General features: G+C 42.6%; 1 protein-coding gene and 1 long non-coding RNA gene across 4 annotated transcripts in view; one reads left to right on the top strand and one right to left on the bottom strand.

Annotated features, from left to right (window-relative positions):
- Positions 1–837: 837 nt before the first annotated feature.
- On the bottom strand, positions 838–4,024 carry LOC106606210 (uncharacterized). Of its 2 annotated transcripts, none has more exons than XR_014392381.1 (3): positions 3,779–4,024; positions 1,184–3,268; positions 838–1,020 (listed from the first exon to the last, which is right to left on the bottom strand). It is a non-coding gene; the product is annotated as an uncharacterized LOC106606210 (long non-coding RNA). The 2 variants fall into 2 exon arrangements; XR_014392382.1 differs by having other exon boundaries at positions 887–1,020; positions 1,197–3,268.
- LOC106606172 (ubiquitin carboxyl-terminal hydrolase 54) overlaps positions 1,317–15,119 on the top strand; it is a 55,995-nt gene continuing 42,192 nt past the window's right edge. For both annotated transcript variants that reach the window (XM_014202317.3, XM_014202306.3), the window contains exon 1: positions 1,317–1,463. In XM_014202317.3, coding sequence (XP_014057792.3) covers positions 1,317–1,463 — 147 coding nt within the window. The remainder of the gene's footprint in view (positions 1,464–15,119) is intronic.

Below are 15,119 nucleotides of genomic sequence, written 5' to 3'. Positions count from 1 at the left end.
TAATTGCACATATAAAGACATTCTGTTTAACAAGTGATACAACGTAAGTGGTGGGTTTGGTGTCGAAAAACAGATACCTGATACCTACTGTAAAATATGGTGGTGGATCTTTGATGTTATGGGGCTATTTTACTTCCACTGGTCCAGGGGCCCTTGTTAAGGTCATCAGCATCGTGAGTTTTACTAAGTACCAGGACATATTAGCCAAAAACCTGGTTGCCTTTGCCAGGAAGCTGAAACCTCTTCCAGCAAGACAATAACCCCAAGTACACATCAAAATCCACAATGAAATTGGTAGTTGACCACAAAATCTACACTTTGCAATGGCCATCTCAGTCTCTGGACTTGAACCCCATTGAAAACCTGTGGTTTGAATTGAAAAGGGCAGTCCATGAGCGCAGACGAAAGATAAAGGATCTGGAAAGATTCTGTCCTTCCCAATGTGTTCTCCAATCTCATAAAACATTTGAGAAAAAGGCTCTGTGTCGTTATCCTCGCAAGGGGAGGGTGCTAGAGTATTAAAAACAGGGATGCCAATCATTTTGACCCGTTTTTTTTTATTTACTTTTTATTACTTGTTAAACATCTCTCTCTGAGCAATTGTATTAATATAATAAAATAAAAAAAATGTTTCCATACAATATAGCTCAGTATTTGTATTATTTGTTTTATAGTCTTTTTTGCTCATCTTTATCAAGGGTGCCAATAATTTTGGGCCTGACTGTATCTCATTATATTGTGACTTTAGTGCAGGAGGGTGATAAAGCCAGTGAGGGGAGGTGGTTGGAAAAGGCGACGGGGGGAGCCCACTCATAAACTTCTCTTTTCTTGTCCCCCTTCAGATTTTCTGCAGAACTGGGAAGCTCCGCTCCATTCAGACATTCAGGAGAGCGGGAGGGAAGATACACTGACCGCTGACCTTTCACTTCTCTCCCCCATCTGTAGAGAGCTTATGTCGTTGAGGAGCTAGGACTCGGCTGTACTTGGTTGTGCAGGACACACCAGTGAAGGTCGACACACCTGCAGCAGAAACAACAACAACTACGGTCACCAAGGCCCCCTCTTGTCAAACGTCAGAGAGTGTGAAAGGCAGAGGAGGAGTGTTGAAGACTGGACACAACCTGCCTGATATTACAATAGGGACATTAGTCTCTGGACTCCATCAGACCATTTGAAAACTGACCCTTTTTACACACCCACTGGTTTTGACTCCAGGTTTTTTTCTGCCACTCTGCAAAGATGGCCCTGTGTGTTTTGTCACGGGGGCGGACTGTTGAGTGTTGATCCCGGGGGAGAAGTGACTCACAGCCAAGACCATGTCTTGGAAGAGGAACTACTTTGCGTCTGGAAGCGGCGGGCTGCAGGGGATCTTTACCCCACGCACCATGACGTCCATCGCCCCCAGTAAAGGACTCAGCAACGAGCCGGGCCAGAACAGCTGCTTCCTCAACAGTGCACTGCAGGTAGGGGCACACACATACACACAAATGTATATTTTTTCTTATTCATATTTTTGCCTTAGGTCTGAAGTGTTTGTGTTGGTCTTGTTATGTGTGGGCTGCAGGGTGTGATGTGTCTGTTGACAACAGGTATTCAGTGTGGTAGAGTGGAGGTTGATCTCATCACTCTGCATAGAGTCACAGACTACTGTGAGTTTTCAGGGGAGGAGCAGCGATTACCGACATCAACAGACAGTAATAGACCTGTGTGGCACCCTAAGGAAACTTTAGTGCAACACAACTTCAATCAATCAATAAAATGTATTTTTATATAGCCCTTCGTACATCAGCTGATATCTCAAAGTGCTGTACAGAAACCCAGCCTAAAACCCCAAACAGCAAGCAAAGCATGTGAAAGAAGCACGGTGGCTAGGAAAAACTCCCTAGGAAAAACTCCCTAGAAAGGCCAAAAACCTAGGAAGAAACCTAGAGAGGAACCAGGCTGAGGGGTGGCCAGTCCTCTTCTGGCTGTGCAGGGTGGATATTATAACAGAACATGGTCAAGATGTTAAAATGTTGATAAATGACCAGCATGGTCAAATAATAATAATCATAGTAGTTGTCGAGGGTGCAACAAGCACGTCCGGTGAACAGGTCAGGGTTCCATAGCCGCAGGCAGAACAGTTGAAACTGGAGCAGCAGCACGGCCAGGTGGACTGGGGACAGCAAGGAGTCATCATACCAGGTAGTCCTGAGGCATGGTCCTAGGGCTCAGGTCCTCCGAGAGAAAGACAGAAAGAGAGAATTAGAGAGAGCATATTTAAATTCACACAGGACACCGGATAAGACAAGAGAAATACTCCAGATGTAACAGACTGACCCTAGCCCCCCGACACAAACTACTGCAGCATAAATACTGGAGGCTCTCTCTCTATCCTCACTTGACATGACAGAGGGGGAAGCAATAACTTTAATGTAGCATGATATACACACTGAGTATGTCCCCAGAACTTCATGCTCTGAGTGTATCTTTAAATATTTCAGTGTGGTAATGTTTTCCACTCAGTCTGTTTCCCATATTTTTAGCTTCTCATAACCACATTCTCAGGGTAATTTTCACAGGGTTATAGTCCAATTTCCAAGCTGTCAGCAATATAAAACTATTTGATAGATCTCATTATAATCAGCCTTTGTTCTAGACAAATCCCTCTACTGATGCAATACCGTAATTATAAATGTTCATTTAGTCCCAATTTAGAGATGAAACGGTATGAACATTTCATATCACGATTATAGTGACCAAAATGACCACGGTTATCAGTATTATCGCGGTATTGTTAAAATGTGCTGGAAATGTTCAAAAAGTATTGATACACACACACTGAAATCATTTCACCAAGTTTTATATTGAAAACCAACAAACAAATAAAATTAGCAGCACTATGCACTTTGTGTGCATAAATATTAAAATAATAACATTAAAGATGGAACCATGTGGCCATGAGAGGTAAACGTTTCCCTAGTGCAGGTTTAAATGAACACAACCTTAAGTAAGCAAATCAAATAAAACTAATAAAATTAGCAGCACTCACATTGTAGTGAGGCACAGCAACCTTCATCAGCCGCAGAAAGCCAGGCCTCTCAACAATTTGAAATGCCATCATGTCCTTTGCATTGTAATATAAAAGGGCTGCAGTGAGGTCTTGATCATTTTTTTGATGTGGGTGCATAAGCAGCCTGCCTTTTTAAATGCTTGCTGGAGTGTCTGTCACAACTGTAGATGAGGAGGGACCAGTAGCATCACTGGGTTTGTCTGCTGCACGCCCACTCTGTAAACAAGGGAATAGCAAATGTATTAATAATAATAATAATATTATTATTATTAACTTACACACACACTCCATCTTCTGTGTTGAATTTGAGTATATGCAATGACCCCATGCACAATTTACATAAATATAAATGAGTCTTAAGAAGACAGTGATAATAATTGCAATGAGCCCAACAATTGACATAAATACAGAAGTCTTGTATAGGAGTCTATAGTGTTTCTGCTGTTGGAACACTTTTACAACCAAGTTGACGTCTGACTGATATTAAATGAACAGAATGTGTTGGCTGGGTGACTAAACTACATAACGTGTTATCATGTGCAATGGATGAATAGAGTCTGCAGACACACGACCCATACAGCAGCAGAACAACGTGTAGTGTTTTTACAACAGTAGGTAACACTGAAAGCTTCAGTTTACATTATTGGCAAGTTAGACAGACAAAATATGACATGTTACCCCATTCCGAAGTCCCCACATCATGCATTGAGCTGAAAGTTAACTTACCTTGCATTCGCTATAAAGTAGTGGGTGGTGGTCACGAAGGTGACTCAAGAGATTTTAAATGTTGCCCCCTTTCGCAGCATTTTTGTTGTTGTTGCCTGTTCTGTAGACAGGGTGACTGTCTTCGATTAAGTTTCCCTCAGCACTCTTGTAAAACCCCAAATATGACCACACTTCAGATTTGGTCCTCTTAGAAGGCTGAAAAATCTCCTGAGCGCTGTCACTGCCTTCCGCCATGTTTTCACACAAAAAAAACCCACGTTGCATGCTGCGCCTGCGTCAGACAGTTGCTAACTTTGGTTGATGCTGGACAGTATTTACCGTGTTTTTCAAACCGCGGTAATCGATTATGATAATTTAAATTTGAAATGGTAATACTAATCGTCGGGAATTTTACAGAGGTTTATCGTGAAACCGGTAACCGGTTCATCCCTAAGTCATACAATGTCAGTGGATAATAGATCAATCTAAAACAACAATAACAACAATGAATTAGTTCTACAGTAAAACTATTCATTATTTAGTTGTCTTAAAATTCACCACACCAACAAGGACGTTAAGTAAATGACTGGTGAAGTAGGCTAGAGTCTTATGAAATGCCTGGTTAACCAGCCTCTCATTAGTGTACTCATAGACCCTTTACTTGACGTAGTGGGTGGGAGACTCTTGTCCACTCTCTCATCCAGAAGGATTCAACTTGAACAAGCACACAAGTGGCTTGAGAAAATGCTTACCTTTGCCTTCCATGGGGCTGCTGGCCCAGGCATTGACAGCTTGACTGGGAGGACCCACTCACACCGTACTTCCGAGAAAATGGGAAAGGCATTTCATCAGCTTAAAATGGTGCCTGCCAGGCAGTCAGTCGCGTCACTCGCCTGTGACTTAAGCCTTTAGACCTCATAAACAACTGTCAAACAGATGCTGCCACACAAAATAATTACCCAGCCAAACAACCTGCCATTAGTTTTCTCTCTATTTTTGGATATATAATCAACCATATAGAAATATTGTGGCTTAGCTGACTGATAATACCTCCAAAGCTACAAATTAGTGTCAGTTATGAGTCAGGAGACAGATGGGGGGGAGCTGATATTGTATTGTCTGCTGCCGGAAGCCATAACAATATGCAGAGACAGCACATCGAGAGCCCGGGGGCGAAAACAGTCCTTTTTAATCTGAAATGAAATGTTGTGCGTTAACTAGGCTTCATTAAGTTCTTCTCTAGTATTGTATCTTTTTTTGCCTACACACGGCTTAACAGGCATAACTTTGTTGAAAAAGTAATCATTTTTTCAACAAAGTTTGAATATGGGCATATAGAAAGGATTCTAGGAAATAAGTTCAGTTCCGAGATGGGCGCAAGCCTACTGTATGTCAGAAGGTTTGCAACCCACTGTGCATTTAAATGGGCAATTTAGAAATGTGCATATGGCTGTATGGTATTAGAATGGTTTGATTTAAGTCTATTTATACTTTTAAGTATGATTTAGCCTATTGTACTGTATTGTAATGTTAATTTGATACAGCTCAAAACACTTAGCCACCATCTTAACATTGAAAGTTCGGCCCAGAAACCACTTCTGGTAGCTGTAGTACTCTGGGTTTAATTTAAAAGCCCTACATCACCGTCCCTGGGAGGAAGGGTTTATTGAAAGCTGAGGTACCGACCTACCTGCCATACTGCCTTAGAGGAGAGGGTCTACCTTATTGCCTTAGATAAGAGGTTCTGCCGTGGTGCCTTTCAGTTGTAGGAGGAGTGGAGTGCTTCCTGCCCTCCTTCTGTTAGAAGCTCCGTTCACCCCACACACTGGCAGATAGAATTTGACAAGCTCTGGATAGAGGAAGGGGTTATACAAGGTCTCCTTCTCTATCTCTGCATCTCTCGCCTTCTCTCTCTTTCTCTCTCTCACACACACACACACAGACACACAAACACGCTGCTCGAACAAGGAGAGGGACCGACTTCGGGGGAAGTCGTGACAGTACCCCCCCTTGACACGCGGCTCCAGCAGTGCACCGACACCGGCCTCGGGGACGACCCGGAAGGCGAGGTGCAGGGCGATCCGGACAAAGACGGTGGAACTCCCGCAGCATAGAAGGGTCCAAAACGTCCTCCACCAGGACCCAGGATCTCTCCTCCGGACCGTACCCCTCCCAGTCCGGACCGTACCCCTCCTCCGTGCGCCTGAACCAGTCATCCACCGCAGGAGCCTCGGTCTGACTCTGATGCCAAGGCGCCAGAACCGGCTTGTACCCCAGTACGCACTGGAAGGGCAAGAGGTTAGTGGAGGAGTGGCGGAGCGAGTTCTGAGCCATCTCGGCCCAGGGCACGAACGCCGCCCACTCCCCCGGCCGGTCCTGGCAATAAGACCTCAGAAACCTACCCACATCCTGGTTAACTCTCTCCACCTGCCCATTACTCTCGGGGTGAAAACCCGAGGTAAGGCTGATCGAGACCTCCAGACGTTCCATGAACGCCCTCCAGACCATTGAAGTGAACTGGGGACCCCGATCAGACACTATATCCTCTGGCACCCCGTCAACCGCCGAACACCGCCTGAACAAGGAGAGGGACCTACTTCGGCGGAAGTCGTGACACATGGGACTTGCGTAGTGCATAGTGCATTTAATGTTTATAAAAACAAGTCAAACCAAAATCGGAAACCGTGATTTTCTTTTATTTAAAATCGAACAGAAACCGAACCTAATGAACAAATATCTCTAGCTTTACCCCTCGCTAACATCACTGCTACAGTTTTACCTCATCATGGTCTTTTGGGGTTTTGAGGCATGCAATGCAGGGACACACAAAAGGCCATCGTCTTTGAGTTCACATTTTCCATCAGTCCCCACAGATGATAATAACAATTCATGATTTATTACATCTGTAAAGAGCTTTTCATTATACAGAATAATCTCAAAGTGCATAAAATAAAAGAAAAATAGAAGAAAGAAAATGGACACAACTAGACAGTGCTAATGACACAAAGATCCCAGCTGACACTACATGTGGCGCGGACACCAAAGAGCACAGCTATCAACAGAAAGCCTTCCTAAAGAGAAAGGTCTTTAGGCTAATTTTAAAGTAGCCCAAAGTCTGTGGTGGCTTCAGGTGGTCCGGGAGTGCATTCCAGAGGCTGGGGGGTGGTCAAGCTGAAAGCCCGATTCCCCCAGGGAGCCCATATCTCGCTCAAATGTTTGAAAGTGAAACCTGCATACCAAGGCACATAATAAGAACCAGTCGAGTTGCAAGAAATGGGAGACGGGAAAACATTAGAGGAGGAGAAATGTAGCGTCTAGAGACTGACCCCCTGTGTTTGTAAACGCCTATCTGAGTAACTCACACCCATGACCCAGTTTAAGATTACGGACTTACCTTCTGGCCTTTTAAGTATTTGCTTCCTATCATGTGAATGGAATCCAAAATGAATGTCAAGACTGATATGTACTCTTTAAACAGGATATAATGAAAACATGTATAAAGTATCTTTAGATTGATTGCAGCATTCTTGTGTCTCGTTTCCTAACACCCGGCCTTGAACATCTACAGTGCCTTCAGAAAGTATTGACACCCCTTGACTTTTTCCAGATTTTGTTGTGTTATAGCCTGAATTTAAAATTGATTAAATATGTGCTTAACAAGTCACATAATAAGTTGCATGAACTCACTGTGTTCAACACAAGTGTTTAACATGATTTTTAAATTACTCTCTCATCTCTGTACCCCACACATACAATTATCTGAAAGGTCCCCCAGTCAAACACAGATTCAACCACAAAGACCAGGGAGATTTTTCCAATGCCTCGCAAAGAAGGGCACCTATTGGTAGATGGGTAAATTTTTTTAAAATAAACAGACATTGAATATTCCTTTGAGCGTGGTGAAGTTATTAATTACACTTTGGATGGTGTGTCAATACTCCCAGTCACTACAAAGATACAGGCATCCTTCCTAACTCTGTTGCCGGAGAGGAAGGAAACCGCTCAGGGATTTCACCATGAGGCCAATGGTGACTTTGAAACAGTTAGTGTTTAATGGCTGTGATAGGAAAAAAAACTGAGGATGGATCAACAACATTGTAGTTACTCCACAATACTAACCTAATTGACAGAGGGAAAAGAAGAAAGTCAGTACAGAATAACAAATATTCCAACACATGCATCCTGTTTGCAACAAGGCACTAAAGTAATACTGCAAGACCTGAAAGACCTGATCAACAACCAATTTGACAGAGCTCGAAGAATTTTGAAAAGAATAATGGGCAGAAAATAATTTCTCTATTTTATTTTCTATACATTTGCAAAAAATGTGTAAAAACATGTTTTCACTTTGTCATTCTGGGTTATTGTGTGTAGATGGGTGAGAGAAAAAAAAAACATTGAATCCATTTTGAATTCAGGCTGTAACACAACAAAATGTGGAATAAGTCATATGAATACTTTTTGAAGGCACTGTATTTAATTCACAACCTATTATTACAGTAAATGGTTTGCTCTGTGACTGTCTGCACAAATAATTGGTTGTAATAGATGAATTGAGTAGCTCCTATTAAAGCAATGTTGGGAAAAGAAAGGGACATGGGAGCATGTAAGTCACACTGCGTTGAACGGCTCATTGAATATCCCATAAATCCCAGGGGTAAATCATGTCACTCTTTTATAAGCTGTCCACATTTAGCACTGAAGGACACAGTTCCATTTGAAATAGGAATTTCCTTTTGCCAAAGGACAGCTCCACAATACTCTGATATTCCATATCGGAAAAGAAGTAGCCCATGGCTTCCCTCTGTCTGATTGTTTTTCAAAATTGAAAACCTCATCAGATGGAAATCTGTCCAATCTAATGGTCCTGTGTGTTGGGTATTTGGCCATCTGTCTTTCATGGGTTCTAGGGCTTGAGATGAAAGGAAGGAAAAAAACAACTATTACTTAACCAATTTCCCATCACGATTCACGACTGATGCAAGCAAACAAAGCAAAGCATGCCTACTTCCTGGTGGCAGCTCAGTACTTCCTGTGACCTAATCATCCCTGGAGACTCAAATTAACAGCTTGAGTTGAGCATTTGTCAGCTGTTCACAATTGCCTCGTGGTGCTTGTTTTGATTACAGTAATTACTTGCACAATATGGCTCTTTCTGATTTCGCCATGTTTCTAGCCTAAAGTTGCTTTGAGCAGCACACCTTCTTTTTAACAATAGATAGACTGTCCGTAGTTTTGATTAAGTGTTGGGAAAACATGAGGGTCACACTTTATTTGGATGGTCTGGATTTTCCATCTGTAGTTTCTCTACAGATGGTCGTACTTTCAGCAAACAATCTGTTGATAAGCAACTGCTTGCTAAGGTTACAGTTAGGCTTAGGTTAAGAATAGTTAGGGTAAGGCTTACGTTTAGGGTTAGGATAAGGGTTAGGTCATGGTTAGAGCTATGGTTAGGGTTGGTAGATAGTAAGTTGAAATGTTACTGATAGTCTGCAGAGCATCTACAGATGGACTATCCAAATAAAGTGTTACCAAACATGAGTAATATATCACCTGACATCCCATCTCAGGAAACAGATGTCCTGGGGTTCAACAGAATCCTTCTTCCTCTACCCTCCCTCTCGCTCTCTTTCCTTCCATCAGTCCCTCTCTCCTTTCTGCCATCTCTTTTTCACATGCACTTCATGACAATTCAGAAACGACAAGTCTTTTTTTTCTGCTGGGATATCACATTTCTCCAGAGCTGTCCAGTTGGGATGCCTTTGTCATGCTCTCCTGCCTCTCTCATTTCCATAGAATGTACAGAACCAGGCCCGGGGGAGATGCCTCGAGGCCAATAGGAGAGCAGCTTCTGTGCCGTGTGCCTCCCTAACAACCCGCTCCACAGTCCAACAAGGACATGCAAACCTGGGAACGAATGTGTTGCGCTTCACTGGCCCGGTTTAGAATGACATGCAAGTGTTATATCATTGTGACCAAAAGTGATCAAGAGGATGTATGCTGGGAATACCTCAGGGCCCCCATAGGGCCAATAGAAATGGCACGTTTGTGAATTGTAGTAGTTGGGCCTGTGCTCAGATGAGGAGTAGAGTTGTCGGGTTGTTCTGACATCTGAACAGGATGAGGGAGTGGCCTGGAACATTGCAGCAACAAGCAGCTCTGCCCCATGTTATCATACAGACAGACACCGGTCTTCCTTTGGTCCTCTTATCAATCCCATATGGAGAGGTTAGGTACTATTTCTTCATTATCTGCACTCTGCATTGTGCAGGACAGCTGTGAACTGGACACTATTTCCATCCTGGCCAGCTGTCTGTAAGACAAAAGACCACCACCAAGTGAGAAGGGTTCACATACCTGGGAAGGATGTGTCTGTTTGCGTCGGGAAAATGCCATGGTCTTGGTTTGCACTCTGCAGCGGGAGAACAAGCAACTTATTGGACCTGGGGCACAGGACAAGAAGGAAACCGCTAACCAGGAATTGTACTGATTGCATATTTTACATTTTAGTAATTTAGCACATTCTCTTATACAGAGTGACTTACAGGAGCAATTACAGGTTAAGTGCTTTGCTCAAGGGTACGTCGACAGATTTTTCACCTAGTCAGCTCTGTTAGGGTACCTGACTGCTCAATATGCACATATGATCCCATTCTCTCTTTAGGCAAAATACACTCAAAAGCTATATTTTCTGTTATTCTTAACTTAGCCCTCTAAAAATAACTGCAGTAACACATACTACTTGCACACAGACACAGATACCATACCAAACCAGTAAGGCAGGCACCTATCCGTCATGGGCTAAAAAAGTTTGGCAGTCAAACCTCCAGCCTCGGTATAAAATCTGTCATGCCACATGTTTGGTCCTAAATCTTGGCTGAGGGGTAGGCCTGGAATGAGTTGGTTCCCTGGATGTTGTGGCTCTCACCCTTCTCTGATTGTCAGTGCTGTTGAGTCTCTGGGGTGTGATTATTTGCAGAGTGCTGTATGCTGCATCCTCAAACAGAAGGTGGAGGAGTGCAAGGTCTCTAACATCCACCAGCTCCACCAGCTCCGTGATGTCATCATGGAGGAGTGGAAGAGGACTCCAGTGGCAACCTGTGAAGCTCTGGTGAACTCCATGCCCAAGAGGGTTAAGGCAGTGCTGGAAAATGATGGTGGCCACACAAAATATTGACACTTTGGGCCCAATTTAGACATTTTCACTTAGGGGTGTACTCACTTTTGTTGCCAGCGGTTTAGACATTAATGGCTGTGTGTTGTGTTATTTTGAGGGGACAGCAAATTTACACTGTTATACAAGCTGTACACTCACTACTTTACATTGTAGCAAAGTGTCATTTCTTCAGTGTTGTCACATGAAAAGATATACTCAAATATTTACAAAAATGTGAGGGGTGTACTCACTTTTGTGAGATACTGTATTAGAAATATATCAAAACACAATCATGTTGAAGTAAAGACCACTGCTAACTAATATCAACACTTATATTTAGTTTTGGATAAATTATTTGCCTTCTGTAAGTTTACGAAACATTGCCTTGTGCCTTGTAATTCCATTACCAAAGACCCACATATCTTTGTCACGTTGGTAACAATGATTCGGGAGACAGGCGCAGGAATGCGTAATAGTTTTTTTTGTTATACCCCAAATTACGGCGTGCCGTGTAAGGGCACGGGGACGAAGACCAAACAAACACGTAAAAAAACACATGGTTGAAACCCAAACAAAAGAGCGAGGAGTACCTCGAATAAATAACACACGCGCACAATGATTAACACACGGGACGAGACCCGTAATCATCTATGCAATCCACAATGGCACGAAAGCCAAAACACACAGCACAGGTACTCACACGCACCAACGGACATTGTAACAATAATCGACCGCACCATGGTGAACAAAGGGCACATATATACAAATACAATCAGTGGGAATAGGGGCCAGGTGTGCGCAATGAAAGTTCCAGAGGGATCCGTGACAATCTTTAAGATATTTTCTAATTTATCTCCCTCATGAGGGAGGATTTTGAAAGTTCACAGAAGTAACAAGTAAAGGTACACTCTTAAAAAAAAAAGATGTTGTCCAAAATATAAACGCAACATGTAAAATGTTGGACCCATGTGTCATGAGCTAAAATAAAAGATCCCAGAAATGTTCCATATGCACAAAAACCTTATTTCTCTCATATTTTGTGCACAATTTGTTTACATCCCTGTTAGTGAGCATTTCTACCTGACAGGTGTGGCATATCAAGAAGCTGAATGAACAGCATGATCATTACAATGGTGCACCTTGTGCTGGGGACAATAAAAACCCACTCTAAAATGTGCTGTTTTGTCACACAACCCAATGCCACAGATGTCTGAAGTTTTGAGGGAGCGTGCAATTGACATGCTGACTGCAGGAATGTCTACCAAATTTGCTGACAGAGAATTGAATGTTAAATTCTCTATCATAAGCCATCTCCAACGTTGTTTTAGAGAATTTGGCAGTGCGTCCAACCAGCCTCATAACCGCAGACCACGTGTAACCACACCAGCCCAGGACTTCCACATCCGGCTTCTGCACCTGCGGGATCGACTGAGACCAGCCACCCGGACAGCTGTTGAAACTGAGGAGTATTTCTGTCTGTAATCAAAAATGATTCTGATTGGCTGGGCCCGGCTCCCCAGTGGGAGCACCCATAGCTGCACCCCTGCCCAGTCCATTGGCGAAAATCTGATATCAACTTTGGAGGGGACAATTACATTACATTTTCTCAAGAGCAATTCCTGAGGGGGACACCAAAAGTAGTGCTGTAACACATAGCCTACATTGTAATATGGTAAATGTATATTGAGGAACCAAAGAAATAAGGTGTTTGCCGTACTCCTAACTACCGGTATCCAAAACTACACAACTAATCACAACCGCAATACCATTGCCTTTAACAAATCTTAGTTCAGTCACCAGTTTAAGTTGAGAGTGGGGGGTATCCATGGCATTTTCCAATTATGTTCCTATTTTACAAGTAAAAAAAATGGAGAACCTTTCATAATGTTGCCAAACAAAGACTCAACAAACTTACCTGAGACTCCCTGTCTCTGCCAGTCTGTCCCTGCATATCTGTCCCCAACTCTGCTGTCTGTGTGCCATCTGTTGCCTGCTCTGCCTAATGACATCATTGTGAAACATTTCCATTAGAATTTCATTTCTTTGAGATATTAGGCTACTAGGGTTCTTACTATGCGTTTTGGTGTATTGAAAAATACTCTGATGTCCGTCTTTTATTTTTCTGCCATTTTTCTACCTGGCTGGCTGGCTACACACACAGTGTGTAGGTTATTTACAGTAGGAGATGGGCTTCTATCATATTCAATCATTCTATTTGGGCTTCGATCTAAAAGGTAGCTAGCAAATGTGAAACAGATTAAAATGACAAGAGTTGACAGCTGTATGAGTTCACCATTTACACAACATATGCTGCAACCTTTTGTAATTTTAATAGTTTGTTTCATATTGGCTGGCTTCCAACAATAGCTGAATTTGCAAAGCTAGCGAGCACCAATTCAGTTTCAGTGGTGTTTGCTATAATCTTTGCTACCCGGGTTAAATAAAGGTGAAATAAAATAAATAAATAAAAGTTCACTTGCGACAATTTAGCTTTTGCAACGAGACCATTAAATATATTTAAGACAATGGTAGAAGAGAGTGTAGTTCTGTTCAGTTTGGATTTCAGTTTATCGCTAACCTTATCACAGGAACTTCGAAGCACTAACTTACATCATCTGCATGCTGATTCCATCTCTGACGACACCACATAAATGGAATAGGTACTAGCTAGCTTAATAGTTAATATTTGCGCGCTAGCTCTGCATATTCAGCTAGTGTGTGTGCGCGATTGACTGGATTAACCTCACGTCAGTTACGTGCATTGAGTGCCTTTCAGACAGTGGATACGACCTCTCTGTTACCTAGCAAGCTAAGGAACTGGCAGTGGATCAAACCATTGTGAGGCAAAGGGGGCTGCAATTTTTTTTTACTTAAAAACGCGCTATTAAGTGTCTATAATCAGCACAATTGCTTTCAGTGCGTATTATTAATATTATTTAAATTACACAGTTATGTTTCAGTGATATATTGGGGGGGACAAATCATATTTTTCCCAGGATGGGGGGGTCGTGTCCCCCCCGTGTCCCCCGGGATTTCCGCCCCTGGCCCAGTCATGTGAAATCCATAGATTAGGGCCTAATGAATTTATTTCAATTGACTGATTTCCTTTATATGAACTGTAACTCAGTCAAATCATTGAAATTGTTGCATGCTGCATTTATATTTTTGTTCGGTATAGAATCCAAAAGGATTCTTCCGCGTCCCCATAGGAGGTCCCTTTGAAGAATCCTTTTTGGTTCCAAATCGGTAACAGAATTACAGAAAAATCAGTAACAGAATGACTGCAATTGAATTGGCTACAATGGGGAATCATAGTAGTCACAAACCACAGTTGGGTCACCTCTACTGTCCTCCCTTCTACTGGCATACTGTTATGTTCAGCTCATAACTGTTTTCTTTCTGTCATCTAGTGGTCAAAGCGGGAGTGTGAAAACAGTCTGGACAACCCCTCCCTCTCTCTCTCTGGCTCTCTCTTCTATCTCTCTCCAGTTAGTGTTACCTCTGTCTGCTCTTACTGACACATACCCATTAGCCCCCTCTCTTTCCATTTACTGTAACCAGCATCCGCACACACTGAGCACTGACCAACACCGGACGTCCATGGAGGTTGAATGTAGTTGAAATGTGGTCAGTCCGCCCAGGCCTTGATTTCAACATCCACAGATGTTGGTTTTTGGGCCAGTTCGGACCGGCCTTGGACAAAATCTGAACCAATCATTGTCTGTGTTTCACAAGTTTGGACAGCATGGTACAGTACAGTGAAGCACACTAGAGTACAGTAGAGCAAAGAAAAGTAGAGTATAGTATAGTTCAGTACAGTACATTCAAGTAAATTAGAGTTCAGTACAGTAGAGCACACTAGAGTAGAGTACAGTATAATGTACTATACTGTACTCTACTGTACTGTGATGTCCAAACTTGTGAAACATAGACGTCGATGATTGGTTCAGATTTGGTCTGGTCCGGACCAACAAAATTTGGTCTTGTTTTGGGGTGAAGTTCATTAGAATATTAGCCAGTGTATAGAATAATACCCATACGTGCAAATAATGATATTGCGCATTTCTATCTTTGTGTACCAATTCAGGATACATCACCATGAAGAAAATGACATTCATATCCATAATGATGATGTAGTGCAGATCAGGAACCCTTGATGTATTCCTGTTACCGTAATTCTGTTATCGGGTGTAAGTCCACTCCACT

The sequence above is a fragment of the Salmo salar genome, chromosome 01 (genome assembly GCF_965601325.2).
Source record: "Salmo salar chromosome 01, fSalSal1, whole genome shotgun sequence".
Lineage (NCBI taxonomy): Eukaryota > Metazoa > Chordata > Actinopteri > Salmoniformes > Salmonidae > Salmo > Salmo salar.
This window is presented reverse-complemented; position numbering and strand designations above follow the sequence as displayed.